The sequence below is a fragment of the Lepidochelys kempii genome, chromosome 16 (genome assembly GCF_965140265.1).
Source record: "Lepidochelys kempii isolate rLepKem1 chromosome 16, rLepKem1.hap2, whole genome shotgun sequence".
Taxonomy (NCBI): Eukaryota; Metazoa; Chordata; order Testudines; family Cheloniidae; genus Lepidochelys; species Lepidochelys kempii.
In genome coordinates this window covers 19,965,248-19,988,230 of record NC_133271.1, presented here as the reverse complement: position 1 = coordinate 19,988,230, position 22,983 = coordinate 19,965,248, and the positions used below count along the sequence as shown (strand labels likewise).

General features: G+C 55.8%; 1 protein-coding gene across 5 annotated transcripts in view; it reads left to right on the top strand.

The window, feature by feature from the left end:
* RALGDS (ral guanine nucleotide dissociation stimulator) overlaps positions 1-22,349 on the top strand; it is a 99,754-nt gene extending 77,405 nt beyond the window's left edge. For 3 of the 5 annotated variants that reach the window (XM_073314062.1, XM_073314061.1, XM_073314060.1), the window contains exons 2-18: positions 3,898-4,008; positions 6,220-6,413; positions 8,470-8,544; positions 9,113-9,306; positions 9,878-9,999; positions 10,174-10,389; positions 11,138-11,241; positions 11,877-11,961; positions 14,549-14,626; positions 14,721-14,807; positions 15,102-15,134; positions 15,436-15,557; positions 16,129-16,224; positions 16,863-17,115; positions 17,416-17,661; positions 17,935-18,049; positions 19,536-22,349. In XM_073314062.1, coding sequence (XP_073170163.1) covers positions 3,898-4,008; positions 6,220-6,413; positions 8,470-8,544; positions 9,113-9,306; positions 9,878-9,999; positions 10,174-10,389; positions 11,138-11,241; positions 11,877-11,961; positions 14,549-14,626; positions 14,721-14,807; positions 15,102-15,134; positions 15,436-15,557; positions 16,129-16,224; positions 16,863-17,115; positions 17,416-17,661; positions 17,935-18,049; positions 19,536-19,711 — 2,307 coding nt within the window. In that variant the 3' untranslated portion in view covers positions 19,712-22,349. The remainder of the gene's footprint in view (positions 1-3,897; positions 4,009-6,219; positions 6,414-8,469; positions 8,545-9,112; positions 9,307-9,877; positions 10,000-10,173; positions 10,390-11,137; positions 11,242-11,876; positions 11,962-14,548; positions 14,627-14,720; positions 14,808-15,101; positions 15,135-15,435; positions 15,558-16,128; positions 16,225-16,862; positions 17,116-17,415; positions 17,662-17,934; positions 18,050-19,535) is intronic. The other 2 variants (XM_073314063.1, XM_073314059.1) reach the window with 1 other exon arrangement.
* Positions 22,350-22,983: the final 634 nt, after the last annotated feature.

Genomic DNA, 22,983 nt, shown 5'->3' with positions numbered 1-22,983 from the left:
ATCAGGAATTTATAGCGGCTGAATCAAGCTCTGCTCTTAGTTATACCCAATTAAGGGCTGATCCTGACTGGTACTGGGCACCTCCAGATCCCCGTTCACTTTGCTGGGAGGTACAGCTGCTGCTCAGCATCTCTTGGGATCAGGCCATAAATCCAGAGGAACCCGATTATCACCAGATTTACACCAGTGTAATTAGAGAGCAGAATTTGCTCTGCAAGTTAGATTATGGTGATTGCACGAGTGGCAAAGCAGAAACTGACCAACTCCATGTGTGTCCCTGTGCAACTGGATAGGTCCTTTTGTGGGAGCAGGGTTTGGTTTCCTCTGAAGCATTTGGTGGTTGCCATCCTAGAGAATAGGGACTAATAGGCTGATCCGGTGGGAAAATTGCATGTCTGAGGGTGTAAATTACAGGAAACATTGTCTTTTTTGTGGAAACATCAACAATTTGGGACAAACCCTTCTGGCTGAAATGGTTTTTAAAAGGCGTTTCTTGGCATTCTTTTTAAGCAGACTGGGCCTAAGAATGGGTGTGAGGATTTGTGGTATAATTAACACTATCGTAAGGGATATGCCTTGACTTCAGAGGAGCATGTGTGTGTTCCAGACGCCCATACTTAACCACGTTCCCATTTCACTGATCCCCATCTAAGGCCTTGTCTATTTGGACATTCTTATTCCAGAATAAGTGTGGCTTGTTCTTGTTCCTGAAGCTAAACAAGCACAACTACATGTGGAGTTTTTCAGGAATAGCTATTCCTGGATTACTCTCTGCGTAGACAAGCCCTAAGCTGTGAAGTCAATGGGGGGTGGAGCGGAGGGAATAGTTTCCGCCGTCTGTAGCTATGATGGAGATGGCTGCCTGCAGGGATTGGTTCAGGGTGGCTTGGTTTGTTGGTTTATGATAGAAATGCTTCCTGCAATCTCTGCTGGAGAAGCCAAGGGACTTCCATGGCTGAGAACTCCAGGTTTTGCAGAAATCCTGGAAAGACCCTTACCCAGCAGACCCACCATTTGCATGACTCCCTCTTCCCCAGACAGAGCTCGCTTACGGGGAGCGTCTACCCCAATCCAATGCCCAGGTTAAATCCGTGCAGTGGCAGTCACCACCAGCTGGGCTCAGTTTGTGTCTGAGTAGGAAGGCAGGGTCCCAGCATGGGAGCAGCTGACTGGGGTCAGATCCTGCTCCTGTGGAAACCAGGCTGTTCTCTCCACTGGATGGGGTTTCTGTAGCAGCACAAGGTGTCTCCGTCTCCTCAGCAACAGGCTCTCGGAGCCGGCTGCCTAACTCAGCTTTTCAGCTGGAAACTGGGAGCCAGGCAGGCTGCTACAGGAGCTGGTCGCTGCCCACCAGGCTGGGGCCAGCCCATTTGCTTCATGCGCTCAACCCCGGTATTGCATCAAGTTTGTGTTTTCCCCTCCGAGGCGCGCAAAGGTGAGCGGCCAGCCCAGGTTAGATAAACGATGGCGCAAGGGGTCCCTGTGGCCGTGCAGGGCGGCTTTCCTGCCTTTTCGCGGGCATGTGTTATGGTTCATAAACCAAAGTGCAATGTCTGACTGGGCCAAACCCATCCCTGGGGTGGGTCCGTTAACCTCAGTGGCTGAGAAAGCCCGTTGCGCATCACCCACGGGAACTAGGAGGGCTGTTGCTAGCCACCGTTCCTTTTGTTCCTTTGCTCGCTCTGCAGTGTCACAGCCCAGCTTTCTCTCTGTTGATGTGCTGTGTGTACACAGGAGGGAATTGGCTGCAAGCCTCCTCTGGGTAAATCTCTCCATTGAACTGGCTTAGCCAGGTATTGCTGTCAGGTGTGTTCTCCATAGGACAAGTGGCAGGTTTATTGTATGTCAACATGTTTCGCCATTTTGGGCAGGAAAAGGCGGGGAGGGAGGGATCCCCCAGTGTTTTAAAAGGATCCGGATAAATCCTCTTAGAGGGAGTTTTGCCTCAGCAAGCCGTAGGGAGGAAGGGCCATAGGCTTCTGTGGAGCCGTTGTGGGTAATGGAGCTAAATTGGCCTCATTGGCCTGGAGGCCTAGAGCCCAGTTCAAGGCTGCTTTGCAGCTGCTGTGACAGCTATGCCAGCTGGAGGGGAGCTTGGGGAAGCAGGCAGAAGTTAGAGCAACCATCAGAGCTGCCCTAACCAGCCTCCTGGACCAGTCCAGACCTCAGGATCAGTCAGGCGTAAACTGCCACTCCTCGCCCCCCCACCCCAAAAGCCCTTTCTCTGTGGGGGGCAGAATGGTCTTTTGGATGAGCTCTAGGGCCTTCAGTTGGGCCAGAGGATTTGATTCCTAGCGGAGCTGTAGCCCTCCTGTATGGCCTAGGTGCAAGGCACTTAGCCCCCCATTTTCCCAGTGACTGCTAATTTCGGGTGCTCTGCTTGAGAAAACAAAGGCCTGCTGTTCAGCCGTGCCAGGGACCCGCAGCCCTGTTGGCTTCAGCGGGACTTATGGGTGCTGAGCGCCTCTGAGAATGGGGCACCAGGCACCTCTGGTTGAGCACTCAAGAACCGCCACACTCAAAATGTGGGGGCACTGGAATGTAGGCCAGGTCTCTCATTTGCACAAAGGGGATCCTGGCACGTATCCCTCTCACGTTCGGTGTTGGAACCCCTGACACTAGTATTTGCAAAGCGCTTCAGGGTCTGTAGAAGGTGCCATCAAGAGAGGGGCAAAATATTGGTACCTGAATGCCCTGGTGATGGGTCCATTAGAAATGGCTGGGGACAAACCAGTCAGTGGCATGTCACTGCAGTGCCTCCTGTGGATGCGGTTTCAGAGTAACAGCCATGTTAGTCTGTATTCGCAAAAAGAAAAGGAGGACTTGTGGCACCTTAGAGACTAACCAATTTATTTGAGCATGAGCTTTCGTGAGCTACAGCTCACTTCACGAAAGCTCATGCTCAAATAAATTGGTTAGTCTCTAAGGTGCCACAAGTCCTCCTTTTCTTCCTGTGGATGCAGTAATTCAGCCTCTCCTGTCTGTATCCAAAGCCCACTTCGCAGGCTTTCCCTGTGTCTGAGCTTCCCTGCTGGATGTTGTCTCCCGAGCAGGTTCCCTGCCACAGGTGCGATCCCTCGCTCCAGTGCAGATTGGTTTCACTGTGACGGTTTGTTTGTTACGTGTGTTGTGATTGCACGGCCCAGCAGTGAGGCGCAGAGGGCAGAGTGCGGTGTTCCCCTGTGCGGTTACCAGAGGGACTAGGAAGTGCTCCAGGGGCTGGAATGGGCAGCAGCCCAGGCAAGGAAGGGAGAGCAACTGGAGCACTACTACTACGTTCTGGCAGCTGGGAGCACTCGCTCCCAGGTTAAAACCCACCAGGGAACGCTGCCGACCTAGCCCCAAATGCTGCCGAAGTGTTAGCTGCAGGGGGCGGGGTTCTTGCTCTGATCAGCGTCAGGCACCTTGGGCCTGATTGGCAGAGGGGCTGAGCACCCTAAAGGCAGTGGGAGCGGCTGTGTCCGAGCTCGAGGCTGTGATTTTTGGCCCTTGGCCCCCCTGCATTTTGGGGAGGAGGCGAGTTTTGGGGGTTCAGCTCTCCTACAGTTTGCAGGACAGGGGGTTGAGTGACCAGCTTATTGAGCTGGCTCTCCCAGTGCTTGTGCTGCTGTTGAAACACGGATGCATTAGGAGGTGCCCCCCTTACCGATGCCTATCTGTAGGTAGGTAGAACCCCCCCCGGTACAGCACTCTAGAGCTCTTCTTACATTAGAAGAGAAGTACCTGTAGGCTTTGCTCCCCCCAAAAAACCTTCCTACCCCCCCCCCCCAGGACTGATGCCTCCTGATTTTCATATTTAAATATGCAAATGTCACCATCTTGGCCTCCCAGCCATTCCCAGGGCTAAATTCCCCCATGCCGTGAAGGTAACTGCGCTGTTTCCTCTCCCCATGGCAGAGCTCCACGCAGGAGATTGGAGAAGAGCTGGGAGACGGAGTGATCTACAGCATATCGCTCCGGAAGGTGCAGCTCCACCATACAGCCAACAAGGGGCAGCGATGGCTCGGGGTAAGCTGGGCCCAGCCTCCCTTTGTCCTCTCTGACTACAGCTGTGCTGATTTCCCCACGCTTGCTCCTCCTTGTGCCTTCCGAGCATGGCAGCAGGTGGCCTTCGGGGTGTCGTGGTTCCAGCAGGGTGGGCACATGCCACATAAGCCACAGGTCCAGTTCTTAGCATGCTAGGGGCAGCGTTTCCTACAGCGGCCAGGAGATCCATTCGTCCTTTCCCTCTCCAGGCCTGTCATTGCACCTACTGTGGCACTCATTGTGCTGCCTGCAGGCAGGTGGCTGGCTTGGGGATCATGGGCATACAACAGTCAGGGTGAGGGGATGGAGCACCCCAGCCAATGTGGACACAGATGTTTCGATTTGCCAACTGCAGCTCCGTGCAGGGGGTGACCCCCCAATAGGACGGCCTGATGAAACATGCTCACATGTGCCTCATCCTCTTCCTGCTTTGGGCATTAAACTGGGCATCCCCATTTTGGGGTCTCCTACCAAGAGCTCACCAGCACCTGGCCCTGTGTCTGGATTGAGTGTGCATGGGAGAGTTCAAATCCTTGTCTGACTCCTTGCCAGAGTTGGAAGGAGAAGGTGCCTGACCCTGGGGAGGCAGGAGGAGCCATGTGATTACTTGCACATCAGGAAGGGATTGGGAGGGATGCAAATTAGGCTGCCCTTTGCAGAATAGGGCCCCAATCTCCTGGGAAGGGCCGAGCACACATTTCCCACTGAAATCTGTGGGAGTTGGAGAGCTCCGTGCTCAATGGGATCTGGTGCTTTGTTCCCTGGAGAAGAAGGGGTTAAGAGAGGCTCTCTCTCCTGCTGAACAGCCTGTCTTGGAGGAAGCCGACATCCTTTTTGTCCTTCCCATACCAACTCAGACACGGCCAACAAAAAGCCTCTCCCCTCCGGGAGCTGGCATGGGGCCGGGGGACCAGACAGGCCCGCAGGAATGCAGCGCTGGGTATTATTGTTTCCGGCTGTCCAATTCCATCACATTCCAGTGGCAGAGCGGATGGGCAACCCCTGCATGGGAGCGCTGAGAGAAGGATCCCGGAGCCATAAGGTTCCAGGCCTGGTTTTCCCTGCTGCCCGCGGGTGGGTGTGTCTCATGCAGAGTCCATGTGGGAGCCCTGAAGCCAGTAGAAGGAAGAGGCGGCTGCTGGAGATCCTCATTTTGCCCTTCCCCGCCTATTGTTTTCTCTTTAACTTTCTGTTTCCTGAGCTGAGCCAGGCAGGTCCAGGCCGTGGGCAACGGGGAGCCAGGGATGCCAGCCCTTCTGTCTGCTTGAGCAGGGATAACAGATACCAGGGGTGTAGGAATGGGGAGGGCATAGCAAGTTGGATCTGCTTGGGCACCTCCCCACTGGGACAGATTGCTCTGTCAGTAGAGGGGCGGACTGGGCATAGGGCTGGAAGCCAGGAATGCCCCAGTTCTAATCCTGGCACTGACAGCCTCTGTAGCCTTGGGCGAGTTGCTTGGCCTCTCAGTGCCTCAGTTCCCCCCCCCCGTAAAATTGGGGTAATCACCCCCCCCCCCCCAGGAGTGTCATGGTGAGTCTTTAGCCAGACCTGCCTGGACACATGTGCTGGTCCAATTCTGATTTTGTCCCTCTGTGAGCAGCGCCTCCCATGGGTCACTAAACAGAACTGCAGCTCTCACAAATGCATGTGCGCTGAGCAGGATCTCCTTGCATGGAGCTTTCCAAGTGCCCAGGCTAGGGGGAAACGCAAGGCCTCTAGGAAGGGGGCGGAGCTCTTGAGCCTTTTGGTTTCCAAAGGGACTTGGTTCCCCATCCCTACCCCTTGTGACCTCCCTGTCTGTGGAGCCCATGCTTGCGATCATGCTTAAAGGAGCAGGCCCATTGCGGGAGCGTTGCCCTGGCCTGATTGAATGCTGCAGAAGCTCCTGGGGAAGCTACTCAGGCTTTACTGGACTGAGTCCCTGTCCACACGAGGGAAGTGACCCACTGGTGACGGATTCAGTGGCGTAGCAAGAACCAGCACAACGTCCGCATTTGTCCTGTGCTCATTCCAGCGCTGCTTTGCACTGGGACACCGTCCCATAGCGCCCTGAAGGGAGAGGTGCCCTGGCACCATTAGGGAAATGATTGTGTGTGTGTGTGTGTCCCCCTTGGGGCCTGGCTTCCTCAGCTCTGCGCTCGTGTTCCTCTCTCTGTCCTCCGCCTAACGCCGTCCATCATCCCCCACCTCCAGTTTGAGAACGAGTCGGCCTTGAACCTCTACGAGACGTGTAAGGTGCGGACAATAAAAGCTGGGACCCTGGAGAAGCTGGTGGAGTATCTGGTCTCAGCCTTCAAGGGCAATGACTCCACCTACGTCACCATCTTCCTTTGCACGTACCGGGCCTTCGCCACCACCAAGCAAGTGCTAGACCTGCTGCTCAACAGGTGATGCTGCCTCTCCCTCCCTGTGGTGCCCCTGGGGTGGTGCTCAGGGTTTAGCTGATCGCCATATTTGGGGTCGGGAAGGAATTTTCCTCCAGGGCAGATTGGAAGGCCCTGGAGGTTTTTCGCCTTCCTCTGTAGCATGGGGCACGGGTCACTTGCTGGAGGATTCTCTGCTCCTTGAGGTCTTCAAACTACAATTTGAGGACTTCAATAGCATAGATATAGGTGTGAGGTCTCTTTTAGGAGTGGTGGGTGAAATTCTGTGGCCTGCATTGTGCAGGAGGTCAGACTAGATGATCATAATGGTCCCTTCTGGCCTAAATATCTATGAAATCTATGAAGTCTGTGCCCTATCCGTGCCACGATCCCTCCTGTGCCCCACACCCCCATGTTCCAGACAGGCGATTCATGCAGCTCTCTCCTCCGGGCCCTGCTCGTGCGGGTTCATGCCTGCCTCTGACCATGGCTCAGCACCTCACATCACAGCTGCTCCTTGGGGGGGCCCCTCTGGGTTTAGCGGGGAGCTGCCCCCATTCCAGCCTCAAAACTCTGGCTGGGCTGGGTCCTCTCCTCTCATGCAGACTGAGTGGGGGGCAGGGTGGTGGGGTGGTACTCAGCCATGCTACAGCCTCAGGGATGGAATAGTCCATGTAGCGTGTCTTTCCTCCCCTCCGCCCTCCCCCCACCCCCCCAAGGCCCATAGCTGGGAGTGGAGATCTTTGTGTAGTCCCGGATCGACCAGCTCTGCCCTTCCCTTAGCCCACCTGTGCTCAGGGCCTTCCAAGCCCGACAGGAGGTGGAGCAGGGCACATCCCAGTACTGTGTGGAAAGCTAGGCTAGGAGAGCTGCTCCTGCTTTCTCCAGAGACGTTAGCGTCCCCAACCTTGAGTCCTTTTTCATGCTGCTGTTTGTAACTGGAGCTGTATCGCCCCCACCCCCTCCAGAGGCAGCCTTTCATTGTGCCCCTAGCACAGCGCATTTGCCAGGACGCCGGAACAATGGGGGCAATGTTAGCGGGAGCGCATACCAGGGAGCATGTATACTCCCGGGATTGTCCGGGCATTGCACTCTGTGTGGGGGGAGGAGGGGGCCTTATGGGCCATGCGATGACTACAGCAGGGGGGAGACAGTGTGAACTCTGCTCTTCATGCCTGTGCTGTCCCTCTCAAAGGGCCAGTCCAGTCCAATGAGTCTGTGAAATGCCCAGAGCTGCCTCGGTGCCGGGTCTCAGCATTCCTAGATCAAAGCCAGGTCCATCCCACCGGGTACCCTGTTCTGACCGTGGCCAGTGCCTGCTGCTTTAGGAGAAGGTGGCCCTCTGTCTTCTATAATGCACCTGGTTCATTATACATTGAAATACTCTAAGAGCATCACCGTGGGGGTGGGAACACTGATTGATGGATGTTACAATGGCGTTCCCAGAAGTGCCGCCTCTGGGAATGCTGTCCAGACGTGACAGCCCTGTCGGCTGTCTCAAGCAGTGCGGGTACTTCAGGAGATGCCCATGGATGCAGTGCCACTTCCCTGGCACCAGGCTGAGCCAGAGAGACATGGGCTAAGCTGTCCAACTCTGAAACTGGTGTGGTTTCATTGAACAAGTTGGTGACTTTTGCCTGCCAGCTGCAGCTTCTCTTTGCCTGGCAAGGTATGCATGGGAAAGGGCGACCTGTCGTGGTTGCTTAGGGTGGTTGTCCCTGTGTGCATGGGACATGGGCCGGTCCTGTCGTCCCCCACAGTTTGAAATCCAGAGTCCTCCTAAGGCAACCCTGAGAGTCCACAGTGGGTACTAGTTGCCCCTCCTGGCTTGGCAACAGGCTCCTGAAAGGCCCCTGGCAGGAGTGCATGGATATAGGTGTCTTCGGAACCCTGCCCTGGCTGAAATGCCTCGTAAGTCCCCAAACTCCATGCAGGGGGTAGGACTCATTTGGCCGGGGGCAGGTGGTATGCTGGGAAGAGATCCAGAGCGAAGGATGCCTGCCTGCTCCAGCAGGGTCGCTGTGGAGAGGCAACTGCCCAGGGGTGTGTGGTTTAACTGGCGCATTTATCCCCTTGTCAGGTACGGCAAACTGCATGTCCAGGTGAATGGGGACCACACCAGATACACTGTGGATGAGAGACTGGAGCTGAAAAAGTAAGCATACCTCTGCTGCCATGAGCCCTCCACTCGGCACCAGGGTAGGGAGGGAATGTGTCTGCCTGGCCCCTCTGCTCTCTTCATGGATGGAACTGTCTCCCGGTGCCAAAGGACCATCCACTCTGGGCTGTGTGCTGTGGAATTAGGTCTAGGAGGATACAGGCAGGGAGAATGCTGGGCTGAGATGGGCTGGGATTTGGATCGAGTCAGAAGCTGGGAACTCGGATTGGGTGGGTCTTGGAAAGAAGCCAGGAATAGAATCCAGGTCTCCCGAGCCTGTCTCCTTCTCCAACTGCTAGGCCATGTGTCCTTGCCTGTCAAGGTCCAATTTGTTGAGCTGTAATATCCTGTGGCAGTGAGTTCCACAGGTTAATGATGTGACACTGCTGAAAGTACATTTGCAGCTCTGTTAGCACATTTGGGGGATGTTGGCTCTCGGCTGATGGGCATGTGGGCGCTCCGCCATCAGACGTGTACGCGTACGTACACTTTGGCACGCGCCTGCACACAGGTGTCACTTTATGCCCACTTTTAACAGCCAGTCTGTCCGTCTGCTTCTCCCCAGCACCATCTCCTCCATCCTGGGTGCCTGGCTGGACCAGTATTCTGAAGACTTCCGCAAGCCCCCAGACTTCACCTGCCTCAAGCAGCTCATCTCCTACGTGCGCCACAACATCCCTGGCTCGGACCTGGAGCGGAGAGCACGGATCCTGCTGGCCCAGTTCCAGCAGCAGGAGCACAGCGAGGCAGAGGCAGACGGTGAGCGGTGCTTCCTCCCCGTGCCCCTTAGTGCTCTGTGTGGTGTGTGTCCTGGGCTTCCCTGGTGACGCCTGTGAGAACTGCGTGTGAGGGCCGTCGGTGGGGCCTGGGTGGAAAGGAGGAGGGTTAGCACCCCGGAGGATCTCCAGAGCTGAAAAACCTGCCACATGACCAAAGCCGAATGAATCCACCCTTAAATGAGTCCGTTCTGTTCTGCCCTGCCCTCTTGAGCCCCTCGGACCTCTTCGTGCCCACAACAAGGGGAATTCAGTTTGTAAATGACCCTGGGAGGATTCAGTCTGGGGAAGGATGCTGGCTTTCCTTGCATTGGGCGGGAGTTCCTGCAGGCACCTCCTGTGCGCCCTCCTGGCCTGTACAAGATGGGTGGCCTGAGGGGTGTGAGCGTGTCTGTTTGTGTAGGGGGAGGGGAGGGCAAGCTGTGTATCGGGATGTGGGAAGGGGGGTTAGGGGGAAGGGTCTGGCTGTGGTGTGGGGTGTCTGTATTTGGGGCGAAGTGTGTAACTGAGGAATGGAGGGTTGTCCCTTTGTCATTTCCCCCTGTTTTTCTCAGCTGCGGACCAGACCAGCTGCACCTTCCGGATAGTGGAGGAGAACGGGCTGGGGGAGGGGAAGCCAGACTTCCTCGCCTTCTCCCAGGAGATGGTGGCTGAGCAGTTCACGCTGATGGATGCTGTGAGTACTGCTGCCTTGCCACTGAGTGCTCTGCCCATGTGCTTGGGGTCCTGCCCGTTTGCGCTCTGCTGTCTGCCTGGCCTCTGCTGTCTGCCTGGGCTCTCGCTCTCCTGCTTGCACGTTCCCTGCTCAGAGTTCCCTCGAGAGACCCATCTCCAACCCTCTCTCTTCCAGGAGCTGTTTAAGAAAGTGGTGCCTTACCACTGCCTGGGCTGCATCTGGTCCCAGCGGGACAAGAAGGGCAAAGAGCACCTGGCCCCCACCATCCGCGCCACCGTCTCCCAGTTCAACAGCGTCACCAACTGCGTCATCGCAACGTGCCTGGGGGACCGTTCCCTCAAACCGCAGCAGAGGGCCAAAGTGGTGGAGCGGTGGATTGAAGTGGCTCGGGTAGGACTGTCCTCTGTGATGCCAGCCGTTGCCCAGTGGGGTCTTTCTGGGATGTCCCTTGCTGGTGCTTGAAGCAGTGTAGCCCAGTGGATAGGGCACTGGCTTGGGAGGGGGTTCTAAGCCCCGCTCTGCGACCCTGGGCAAGTCTCAACTTCCAGGGCCTCCGTTTCCCCCTCTGTACAGTGGGGATAATGATACCCGTTATAAAGCCTTATGAATGGGGATAAGAATTGTAACTAATGGCAGGAACTCCCTGTCCCACCTACCATGCCCCCACTAGAAAACTAGATCGTTTTCCAAGGAGCCCATGGCTGAGGGGGACCAAACTAAACCCCCATCATCTGTGGGTTTGAGTAAGTGGGGTTCAGCTCTGACATCCCTCTGCCTTGGACTTTTGATTCTGCAGAATGAAAACTCGGCCAGTGCGGTTCTGTAGAGCTAAAGTCACCCATTCCTGTCTGTGTGAAGGGAGACCCCCGTTTGAGGGGCCTAAGCCTGGGCTGGGACCTACCTGAAAAAGGTTTGCAGGGAGGGGAGGGTACAGATGGGACTCGAGATGTTAAGGGGCCAGCTGCCCAGCTGGGCGAAATCAGCATAGCTCTGACTTCAGTGGAGCTGCACTGATTTACACCAGCTGAGGATTTGGCCCTAAAAGTCTCCATGGCCAAAGGGGGAAACCAATAACTATTGCCTGGCTGCCATCTTTCCAACTAACATTAAACCTTGCCGCCTCCCTGTCTCCCCTCAGGAGTGTCGCATCCTAAAGAATTTCTCCTCTCTCCGAGCCATCCTCTCCGCCCTGCAGTGTAACGCGGTTCACAGGCTGAAGAAGACCTGGGACGAGGTGTCACGGTGAGCGCAGCCCCTTGAGTCCCGTGGCCGGAGTGTTAGCATAGTTTGGGGGTTCCCATCTATGCCACAAGCTGTAACGCTGTCTGACTCACATCCCAGGGCTATAGCCAGGGCCTGGTGATCGTGCAGATGGCACTGTGATCATTTCGGCTCTCCTCCTGGAGTGTGTCCAAAAGCCAGGGACCAATGTAAGACATTTTGCTGTCTTATCAGCATGAGGAAACTACGGTAGATCCCACACGTAAAATATTCCTGGATACCCTCCAAAATGGCAGAACTACCCACTAATGCTGTGATCAGCTGGGTCCTTCCCAGGGGCATGGCCCAGCCTGGAAGGGAATGTTTCATTCAGGCAGATTCCCAGGCAAATGAGGTCAATAAATCTGCGAGCCAAAGGGGAAGAATGGCCATTCTCCCAAGGCATGCTGGGAAAATCTTCTCCATCGCCTAAGAAAGAATCCAGAATACAAGCTGGTGTTTTGGGGAAGTGGAAATTTGGAGAATGAAATGGACTCGTGGTCTACTAGCAGCGTGGGGCTTAGAAAGGGGCATAGGCTTGCACAAGAAGAGGGGAAGACAGCCCCAAACGGGTTGGGGACACCGGTGCTGATGCCTCCTTGTTTCGCCCCGAACAGGGAGAGCTTCCGCACTTTCCACGAGCTGTCGGAAATCTTCTCGGATGAGAACAACCACTCGCTGAGCCGGGAGCTTCTCATTAAGGTACCAGGAGCTCAGAGTCTCTCTACACGTGGGCTTGTTTCTGAACCGGGGGTGGGATGGGAGTTTACCCTGATGCTGCCCAGTCTGCAGTGAGGATGTGTGGAGCAATGGGAACGGGTAGTGAAGTCTATAGCAGCACATACCATGAGATGATAGAGGTCTTGCATGATCTTTAAAGCATGCCCTTTACAGACACACTAAGTGTGCACACACAGACAAACTTTTTGCACGCTTCTGCACCCAATGGGAATGTATATGGGAGTGTGGGTGATTTTAAAACCGAAATGAGGATTCCCTCTGAAATATTTGCATCTCTGATGTTGCAGCCTTTTGCTGGAACATGAGTGTCAGGAAGTGAGAGACTTGAAACTGACTGGGCTATTTCGGCTGCCCAAGATGAAAGGAGAAAGGGGCATGTGGTTTGTAGAATCCTCCCCAGTTTTAACTGTCAGGCAGTGTTTATAATACACACAGGGGAAACTAGTTTTTCATGGGCCAGATCCTCAGTCTATGTAAATCGATGGCTCTTCAGTGGAACTACATCAGCTGAGGGTCTGGCCCAGAACTTCCAACTGGACAGTTTCCCTTTAAGTCTGAAAGGGGCAGAGCAAGGCGGCATGTTGTGAATGGCTGATGCTGACAGCCTGGACTGCTGAGCATGGCTCTGATTGGGCTTGGGCTGCAGCCAGCTCTGGCAGCAAGGAAATCCCCAGCGAGGGCAGAAGATAAGTAGGGGAGAGGCTTATCTATGAGAGAGGAGTGTCTGCAGAGGGATTCCCTCCCCTTATCTCCCTGGAACAGAGGTAAAGGAGCTCTGGCTGTGTGAGCCCATGCCAGATGCCGGCTGTGAGATGAACTCCTGGACTGGCTCCTTGCACATGCACACACGCGTGCTCTCTCTCATATATGTGCGCTTGCTGGCCTAGTGTGTGCAGCCAGCACCGCGGCAGCCGCCCCCGCCTGTTAGCTGCCTAGAAAGGAAGTAGCCGACTTGGTGGCCAAACCAAGACTGCATCTGAAAATCTCTCTAGTGGGCCTGATTCTGCTCTCGTTCACACCACCGTGGCACAAGAGTAACCCGGCTGATGGCAGCAGCCTTGCACGAGGATGCAGTGGGTGCGAAAGGAGTATTGGAGCCTGCTTGTTACTGTATTGCCCAGTGTCATGTATGGAGCTTTCATTCTGGCTCCATGTAGGGCTGGGCTTAATGGTTCTGTGCTGGAATCGCCTGGCTGCCTGAGGCCCCAGGGTCAAATCCCAACATCAGAGGGGTGTGTATAGGATGTTGTGCACCAGGTGGCTGCTCTGCCCCAGAGGTGGCTGCATTTTAGCAGCCCTGCACATACAAAGGGCCTGCCCAGAGTCCCACTGTCATAGATTGTCTGTCATAGAATATCAGGGTTGGAAGGGACCTCAGAAGGTCATCTAGTCCAACCCCCTGCTGAAAGCAGGACCAATCCCCAACTTTTGTCCCAGATCCCTAAATGGCCCCATCAAGGATTGAACTGAAAACCCTGGGTTTAGCAGGCCAATGCTCAAACCACTGAGCCATCCCTGATTTTAGGGTGCGCAGTGAGTGCTCAGCCCTTCTCAGGCTCGGGCCCAAAGCTTGTAAAATGCTGCTATAGAAATGTCCATCTCCGCATCAGGGCGTTCACTCGGACGTTGCATCCCATCTCTGTCTGGGGCTGAGATCACAAAATCCAAAAGGGAACAGAGCATCCCTTTGATGAGCTATTAATATGTACGTGTGTGTGTGTGTGTGAGAGACGGAGAGAGAGATTGAGATGAGGGGAGGGCGGCATGACTCATATCGGGTGAGACTCCTCCTGTTTATAGCATGAATGCTCAGCTTTGATCATGTTCCCACCCCCATAGAGACAGAGGTCTTGTCCACATGGGATGCTATACTGGTATAAGGTAGGGTGTGAATTTAAACCGTTATCACTATACCAGTTTAACTCCCCTTGTGGGCGCTCCTGTTCCGGTAGAAGAGGGCCTGGTTTCACTTGAGCAAATGTCGCTTTGGAAGCTGTTTAATAATAATACCCGGCTCTTTATCTAGCGCTTTTCACCTGTAGCTCTCAAACTGAGGTACAGAGGGGATGTGCCTGAGGTCACCTAGCAGGCCAGTGGGAGAGGTGGGAACAGAAAACCAGGTCTCTTGCGTCCCAGTCCAGTGCTCTGTGCAGTAGGCAGCACTGTTTAAGATGAGCCAAAAAAAAGCCACTCTTAGTCTGGGATAAGTGTGTCCGCATGGGGAGTTGTGCCAGTAGAACTGTAGCAGCTTAACTGTGCTGATATAATTCTACACCAGAAAAGTCTCCCACATAGACAAGCCCTTTGCCCCTCAGCAGGTGGGTGGCACTTCTGTAAACCTGGCTGGGTGGGGCTCCTGTGTTCCCTGCCCTACCTGAATTTCTGTCTGACAGCATGAGCTGCAAGGCAGGGAGTGGGACTTACCCAGGGTTTGCAAAGCACTGTCTGAATTCTTGCCCCAGGAGGCCTGATCTTAGCGATCAAGGAGAGCCTCTAGCAGGGACGTTAAATCAATAAGCCAACCTATGTCGTCTTCCCACCAATCCAGGAGGGGACGTCCAAATTCGCCACCCTGGAGATCAACCCAAAGAGGGCCCAGAAACGGCAGCAGCAGCAGCGGGAGATGGTGAGTGGCGTGGCCGCCCGTTGCTGGTAGCTCACTCAGAGCTCTGCGGCCGTCGCTTGTGTGGGGCTCACCCCGGCTCTCTCTCCTTTTCCAGGGCGTGATGCAGGGCACCATTCCCTACCTGGGCACCTTCCTCACAGACCTAGTGATGCTGGATACTGCCATGAAAGACTTCCTGGATGTAAGTATTCCCCCCCCGCCTCCCCTTCTCTGCCTGGCTTCCCTCACTGAGCCCTGGAGCTCCCAGAAACTGGCTGAGGGAGGCTGTGGCTGAAAATAAAGGGCTGGATCCCTGCATGGTGAGACTCCCGGGACGCATGGGTACATTACTGAAGTCACGCTGCCCCCTAGCGTGATGCAAGGCCTCGCCTGTCTTGCTCTGCGGGATCGGTTCCCAGGGGGAGGGGTTATTGGCAGCTGCGGGAACCCTCGCTTGCAGGTTCCCTGTAACCTTTGTTTGATTTCTATCTTTCAGGGGGGGCTGATCAACTTTGAGAAGAGAAGGAAGGTGAGAGCTGTTCACGTACAGCCGAGCTTTCAGCTTGAGCAGACCTGGGTTAGAGGAAGGGGCTGACTTTGTGCATCCAGGCAGCTGGGGCCCTGCAGATACCTCAGCCCAGTTGGGCTCCCTCATTCTGAAGTCTGAAGCTTCAGTAGCTGGCTCTGGGGGAGTGGTTCCCTGGGGCTCTGAGATTCCATGTATGGTGCCTGTCTAAGACACACACCCCTACCTCATGGGGCAGGAGTCTGGGGGTCTGGTCAGCCAGTAGGAGCGGGCCTCATTCTGTCTCTGCCTCGGCTCCCTGCAGGAGTTTGAAGTCATCGCCCAGATCAAGCTGCTCCAGTCGGCCTGCAACAACTACAGCTTCACGCAGGAGGATCGCTTCGTGGAGTGGTTCCATGGCGTGGAGCGGCTGAGTGAGGCTGAAAGGTGAGCTGGGCCCGGAGCCAGGGGCTTTAGCTACCGGTCCGTCTGCAGGGACCCAGCACCTTCCTCCTCTGGATGGGCCTCCAGAGCGTGGGCTGTTCTGCTGCTCACCCTCCCTCTGTGATGCTCTGCTGCCTGGACCCATAGCGGGACCCTTTGTCTCCTTCAGATCCAGGCTGCTGAAAATCTGCGGCTGAGCCCTTAGGCCCGTTGCTCTGTCCCCTCCACTGTGCGCCGCCCCGAGCCGCCTCCCTGCAAACCCCAACGCACTGGGCGAATCTGGCACTGGGAAAGGGGTGCAGGGTTGGTGACCCTGCAGACTGACTCCCCCAGAACAGGGGGCGTCTAAACACCTGTAGCCTCCCCGCTCTTCAGATGCCAGGCTGAAACCTCAGGACTTGGACCACAACCCCACCTTGCACCCCAACTCCTGAGGCTGTCAGAAACCTGCGGTCACCCTAGTGCTGTGCGTGGGCTCCAATCCATTCCCTTCCCTGCACTGTTAACATGGCTAGCTCTGGAGGGGGACCCTAGCCTCACCTGACTGAATCTTTGCTCTCTTCCCCTCTCCTAGCTATAGCCTCTCATGTGAGATCGAGCCCCTGTCTGAGTCGGCCAGCAACACGCTGAAGGCAAAGAAAAACACAGGCATCATCAAGCGATGGAGCGAGTGAGTCTCCCTGCTCCCCTTCTCACCAGGGCCCCGAGCAGAGATGGGCTGCCCAGAGCTAGCGGCCAGGCCAAGCTGTGGGGGGTGGTATTTGGGTAACTGCTGGCTGGCATGTCTCCCTCCAGCCCCCCGCTCTTGACCCAAGTGCTGTGGGTGAAACCAGCCACAGCAGCGAAGGGCGCCATGGGCCGAGAGTAAGGGGCGATGGCCAAGCTGGGGGAGATCCTAGGGGGCTGCCTGTTAACAATGAGCTGCATTGGCAGAGTTTGGGCCCCAGGCCTGGGATAGCAGGGGTGGCTGCACTTCAGGCTGTGGGTGCATTAGCACATCTTGGTTGTGGGGTCAGGGTTAGAATAGCAGTGGGGCTGTGCGACGTTAACAGAGCTGGGGGAGGGCTCACGGTTACAGAAGGGAACTGCTGGAGCTGGAGTGCAGGCAGGACACTGGGCTCTTTCTAGAGCGGAGGGAGCTGGGCCTGGGACAGAGGCTTCAGAGGGCATGGGGTGGGTGCTGCGGGGCAGGTTCCCTGGGGGCGGGCAACAGAGGCTGCAGGGGCGGGCGTGGGGCGGGTGCCCCGGCTGCACGGTGCATGTCTGCTTTGTTCCTTCCTGACCGTATCTGTCTCCCGCGTCCTGCAGCCGGCAGGTGCCGAGCACTGAGCCCTGCACTAGCAGCAGCTCCCACTCCAAATCCTTCGACCAGCTCAAGTGCGGGCAGTACCTGTGCAGCGGGGACGCGGCCGACTCGGTCAGCGTCACCTCGGCTGGCTCCAGCAGCTCCGACGTGGAGGAAATCAACATCAGCTTCATCCCCGAGTCCCCCGACTGCCAGGAGAAGAAGGTACAGGGCAGCTCGCTGGGCTCTCCTCGCACCCAGGCGATCAGGAGCCAGGTGCGCCCATTGCAGCCCCGCCTCTGCCCTGGGGGGTGGGGGTTCCCCCCACGCGTCTCCTAAAGGCTGGTTCTAACCTGGAGCAGATGGGAGGCTGAGCCCCTCTCCTTCCATCCCTCCCGTCCAAGGCATGAGTGGGGGTTGTCATTGGGAATTCCCTGCCCCCCCGCTGTGGCTGTAACTCCCTTGAGCAGAACCCCCGCTCCTCTCCTGGCCCTGGGGGTGCAGTTGGGGGAGACACCCGCTTTCCTCTCTGGATGGAGATGCTGAAGCCGGTGCTTGTCCCTCCTTCCCCCCCAGTTCTGGGAATGCACCTCGCTCTCCTCCCTGGACACGTCGGGGATCGGCTCTGGCTCCAGCAGCGCCTCCTCCTCCTCGGTCTCCTCTACCCCGGTGACGGCCTCGCGCACCCACAAGCGCTCCGTCTCGGGCATCTCCAGCTACTCCTCCCTCTCCCTCCCCCTCTACAACCAGCAGATCGATGACTGCTGCATCATCCGGGTTAGCCTGGCCGTGGACAATGGCAACATGTACAAAAGCATCCTGGTGAGCACTGGGTACCCGCAGCGCATCCGGGGGAGGGGGCTAGTCTGGGCTAGTGCATCCGGGGGAGAGTCTGCTGCGTGCCCAATCCCAGAGCCTCCTGAGGCAGGTGTTTGATCCTCACAGCACCTCCTGGCAGAGCTTGCAGCGGGAAGGACAGAGGGCGATTGCTGCTGAACTAACAAGCAGGGGGGCATGGGACCTGTCTTAGGCCTGGCAGCCACTTCTGGGTCCTTGTCCCTGATCCCTGGATTGATGAGCACTCTCCCCTTCCAGGTGACGAGCCAGGATAAGACCCCAGTGGTGATTCGCAAGGCTATGGCCAAACACAACCTGGACGGGGACCGGCCGGAAGACTACGAGCTCGTTCAGATCATCTCAGAGGAAAGAGGTACCTAGGGCTTCTGCTGGGACCCTGCCTCTGGCATTAACTGCCCCTCACAGTATCCTTCGCTTCCTCTCCCCTTCGGTATGAGGCTGTCACCCCAGACTTCTGCCCCTATCATGAGATGGAGCGTGCCCTCACAGCGCCCTGTGTGAGCAGAGGCCCTTGGGCAGTTCAAAAACACCTCTGCTGGCCAAGGGAGACTAGAGCGTGCTGCTGCTGGGATGCTTGGCCTGAGCCCTTAGCTCTGCACCACCCAGCTGCAGAAGCCGCTGAAAGGAACGAGCTGTCCCGGTGTTTGCTGCTTCTCCCAGGCCAGCTGGGACCAGGCCCTGCAGAGTTGGGGTGGGGAAGCTAATGGACCCATTCTGAACTTTGTGACGTTTTGGGTCTGACACATGTTTTGTCTGACACGGTCCCCCCTTCCTAGGGCCTTCTGGTGTCCCTCGTAGCCTGAGCTGCCCATGTTACACTGGGGTATGTCTACACAGAAGCTGGGAGGTGTATGTCTCGCTGAGCTAGGAATTACATGTGCTAGTACTCTAAAATAAGGCCTAAACTTTTAACGGGGAGAAAAATGAACCATTGGAACAATTTACCCGGGGTCAGGTGGATTCTCCAGCACGAACAATTTTCAGAACAAGAGTGGATGTTTCTGAAAGATCTGCCCTGGGAATTATTTTAGGGAAGGTCTGTGCTCTACAGGAGATCAGATTAGATGGTCACAACAGTCTCTTCTGAGCTTGGGATCTATGAAAACAGCAGCCGGGGCTGCAGCTGCGCAGCCAGGGGCTTGGGCTGGTGACCCAAGGACAGACCATAGCTCTCCCGTAGGGTTGTAGTTGGGTAGCTAACCCCAGCTGCTGGGGCTATGCTATTTCAGCACAGTAGCCTGAGTAGAACTAGCCTGTGTACATCTGGCAGCTGCTGTGTAGGCAGAACCTTAGATGGAGCTGTCCACAACTCCTTAGAGGGGATGTGCCCCCCAGGGAAGGAGCTACTGGAGCTGCTTCTGCCATCACTTTCTGGGGAGAACATTCCCCTAGAGTCGTAAAAGAAAGGATGGCCCGGCGCTTAGGGTACCAGCCTGGGCTGCTGGAGACCCAGATCCTGTTCCCTCTCCACCACAGACTTCTTGTTAGACCTTGGGCAAGTTGTGTAGTCTGTGGGCCTCAGTTCCCCCACCTGTAAAATGGGCCCTCCCTCCCAGATGCTCTGAGCCAGAGAGATTCCCTGTGATCCTCCCAGTGGCTGAGGCAGCCCCATGCCGCTCTCCTGTCTGTCAGGGAGGTGAGCACCATCTCCGTCCTGCCAAGGCTGCAGCACTTGGCCAAAGTTAAATGTGAGTCAGCGGCAGAGGTGGGGCTAGGACCCAGGGGCTCACCCTGTGCAGTCCCAGCCTTGCTCTACCTTGGCTCCTGGCTACGTGCTCCTTCCCCTTCCGTGAAGGCAGCCGGAGCCCGTGGGTGACTTAACTGAACTCTCCTTGCAGAGCTGAAGATCCCTGACAACGCCAACGTCTTCTACGCCATGAACTCTGCTGCCAACTACGACTTTGTGCTAAAGAAGAGGGGCTTCTCCAAGGGCGTGAAGATCAAGCACGGCTCCAGCTCCACCCTGCCCAGGATGAAGCAGAAGGGCCTGAAGATTGCCAAGGGCATCTTCTAGCCATGGCTGGGCTGCACCCCTCGCTGACTGGGCTTCGAGGGCAGCCTGCTCTGGGCCTGGCTGCTGGTCTATCTTTACGCCACCCGGCCTGGGTGAGGTGAGCCAGCCTGACCCGCGAGGAAGGGTATCACTCTCCTGGAGCTGCATGGGCGGGTGTGGCTGTGGCCTCTCGGTGGAACCCTGCGTTCCGAGCCGGGCGCTCTCCTACACGCAGGCTGGGTTTTTAACTCCTTCCAATGTGTGACACTGCTGTGGCCGTCGGGTCGCCCAGAGCTGGGCCCTGCCTCTCTGCCTTAGGTGCCTTCTGTCAAAGAGCGGAGGAGAGGACTACTTGCCAAGGGCCCCCTTCACCTACCTGCAGGGGGGGCCACATGCAGGGAGTTTTAGCGGACTCCCTGGAGCGAAAGAGCTGAGCTCTCCCTCTCCAACGGGGTGTATCCCCTCCTGTGCTGAGTTGGGCCCTGAAGCTGCTTTCCCTCCAGGTCCCTCGTTCCCCTTCTGGGGTAAACTGGCAGCATGACCATTTTGCATCGCCCACCTGCCCCTGGGGAGCTGCACTTTGCCTCTGGACCATTCCCCTAGGGACACGAAACTGAAAACCACGCAGCTGCTGTTCCACAGGATCGGTGGGGCATCCTTGGTGTGATGACCTGGCCGGTGGCTTTGATGACTCAGCTCTGCAAGGCTGCTTTTTCTTTCTACTGATCCTCTGGGTTGGACTCCCGTGTCCCTCCAGTGCTCTATTACTTTCAAACCTGCACCAAAGATCAAATGCCAGTGTCTCTTCGTCGGCAAAAAACACCCAGCCGGAACTGCCATCTGAGCCAGGAGGAGCGGAGCCAACTTCTGTACAAGTGTCTGTAAATAGAGACTTTCTTTTTGGTTGGGTGGGAGAGGAGCAGCCAGGTGGGGCTAACAGCCCTGGGCTCCATCCACCCAGCCCCTAGAAAGTGCCACTTACATTGGGCTTTAAAAAGACTTTTTTAAACATTTGACAATGAAATGGAGGAGGGGTGTGAGCAAACTTTTGTAAAAACAAACCCCTGATGTTTACTGAATCTTTTTCAATATTTATTGGTTGTAAATAGGACCGTCAAATGTGTACATTTTTACTAACCCTCCCCGCCCTCCGCTTGTCTTTAAAGTTGCTGGGAGCCATCTTTGTAATGGCTGCCTTCTGTTGTGTGCAGGAGTGGAGACTTTTCCACATCCCCTTTGTTTCTTTATCACTAACAGGGAATTGCTTCAGCAGGGGAGAGAAAAAGCCCAGTTTTTTAAATCACTGAACAAAACACTCACAGTGGGGGGGCTCTTTGTTCCTGGAGCTCCTCAAGCCCTTTCCTGTTTATGCCCATGCCCCTGCCCATTGTAGCAATGCTGGTGAGCCTGCCAGCTCTGGGAGCAGACAGGACCTTTCCTGAACAAGCCTGTAGGAGTGCTAGTCCCTGGGAGCTGTCTTTTAGGAGCCAGGTCTGTAGGACCCTGTTGGAAGTTGCCACCTGACCTGCATGTCTCATCTGTGCTGTGACTTGGGCCATGCAGGGAGGAAAGCTAGACACAGGTATGTAGAGGTAGCGTCAAGCTGCGGGGAGCATGGGGAGGGAAGCTCTTATCCCAGCATGACTGTATCCAGCGCATGCTGACCTTTCCCGGGACCTGCCTGCTCTCTTCCACCCCACTTCTGTCTCTAGCAGCTGCTTCTGGGTTGGGTGGTAACTCCTAGCAGGGCCTTGGGCCTGTCACTCTGGAGTGTTGCTGCTTTGGGGTCTGGCCTGGGCACTTTGTAAAGGGCATTTGTTCATGCATCTGCATGGGCCTAAGCTTCAGGTAATACCCTCTCTCCTCTCCTTCCCTCCCCCACCCCCCAGCTCCTGCACATGAAGGGAGCCATGGCCTCCTTGAAGCAGGAGCCTCTCCTCTCTCCATGGCCTGCCTACAGCGTCTCAGTGGCCCCTTTGCCAGGCACAGCCTCAACAAGCTGGACCTCCTCCGCTGGAGGCTGAATGAGCGACTCCCCGGCTGTGCTGCAAACCAAACCCCTCCAGCTTCCGCCAGGCAGCTGAACCTGTCCCCTCCTTACCTGAGGAGTATTGTAGTATCAGGGGAGGCTGGGAGGAAGAGATCATCTTCATGCAAGGACTCTCTGCAGATCAGCCAGCATGGCCAGCCTGCAAGCCTAGGGCATTCCCTTACCCTACACTACGCTGTGGCAGAAAGTGCCTAAATGCTACTGTCTTGTGGGGGCGCCCTGGCTCCAGAGGATCCTACAGGGTGAACTGTCACTGTGAAATATTCCCTTAACTCCCTATGAGAATGTGAACACCCCTACATCCCACACACACACAAACTGACCCCACCCCCACTGCCCTCTCCACTGGACAGCTGCCTGCTCAGCTTTTGTACTGCTCTGTGCCTGAACACCTGTGCCCACTCCTGAAATTAAAGGCAGGGCAGGGTCAACTTCCCTGTCTTTCCAGGTGGGCTCAGCTCGCCCCATGTGTATGTGATCACTGAAGCTGGATGTATTATATGTATGTATTTTGTAACACAACTTCAATGAAGGAGCACACTGAGCGGTGTGACATGTACACAGCAATGTAATTAGTCTTTGCAATAAAATACCAATGTGCAAATGTCACAGCCAGGAGGCTGGATGCAGTTTGTCCTCAGGTGCTGGCCTACCACAAAAATGAGGAAAGGACAAAGGCTGGTGCTGTTCCTGCGAAGCCCTGGGCTTCTCACCAGCCAAAAGAGGAGCAGGGAGGGACTGATGCCTGCAGGGATTGCTCGAGTGAGTGACATTTTATTGCTAGGAAAAGAGTGAGGCCCTGAGGCAATTGACAGGATTTGAATCACTGTGTTTTTTCTATTACTAGCAGGTCTGCTCTTTCAGATGGGAGCAGAGATGGTCCTGCTGGATTGATGTCAGCAAACTATCTACTTCTCACCTAAACAGACTGGACCCCAGGTTTCCAACACTGAAGTAGCATTGCATTAGGCCACTGAATCCCACAGCGAGAGCAAAGGAGGAGGGTCAGGACCTGACAGCTGGTCGTAGCTCTACCCATTCTGGGGTAAGTCAGTTCCCCATCTGTAAAACAGGGCTAAATATCTAGTTAATATGGTAGAGATTTTAGTAGGGTTAGCACCATGCCTGCATGAAGGCTTAGGGCCAAGTAGCATTAGTGAACTGATCTCATCTGGTGTAGTGCAGGAGAAAGCAGCCAGCTTTCTAAACAGGGCTCTTCTGTTGCCGAGGATTGTCAGTCAGT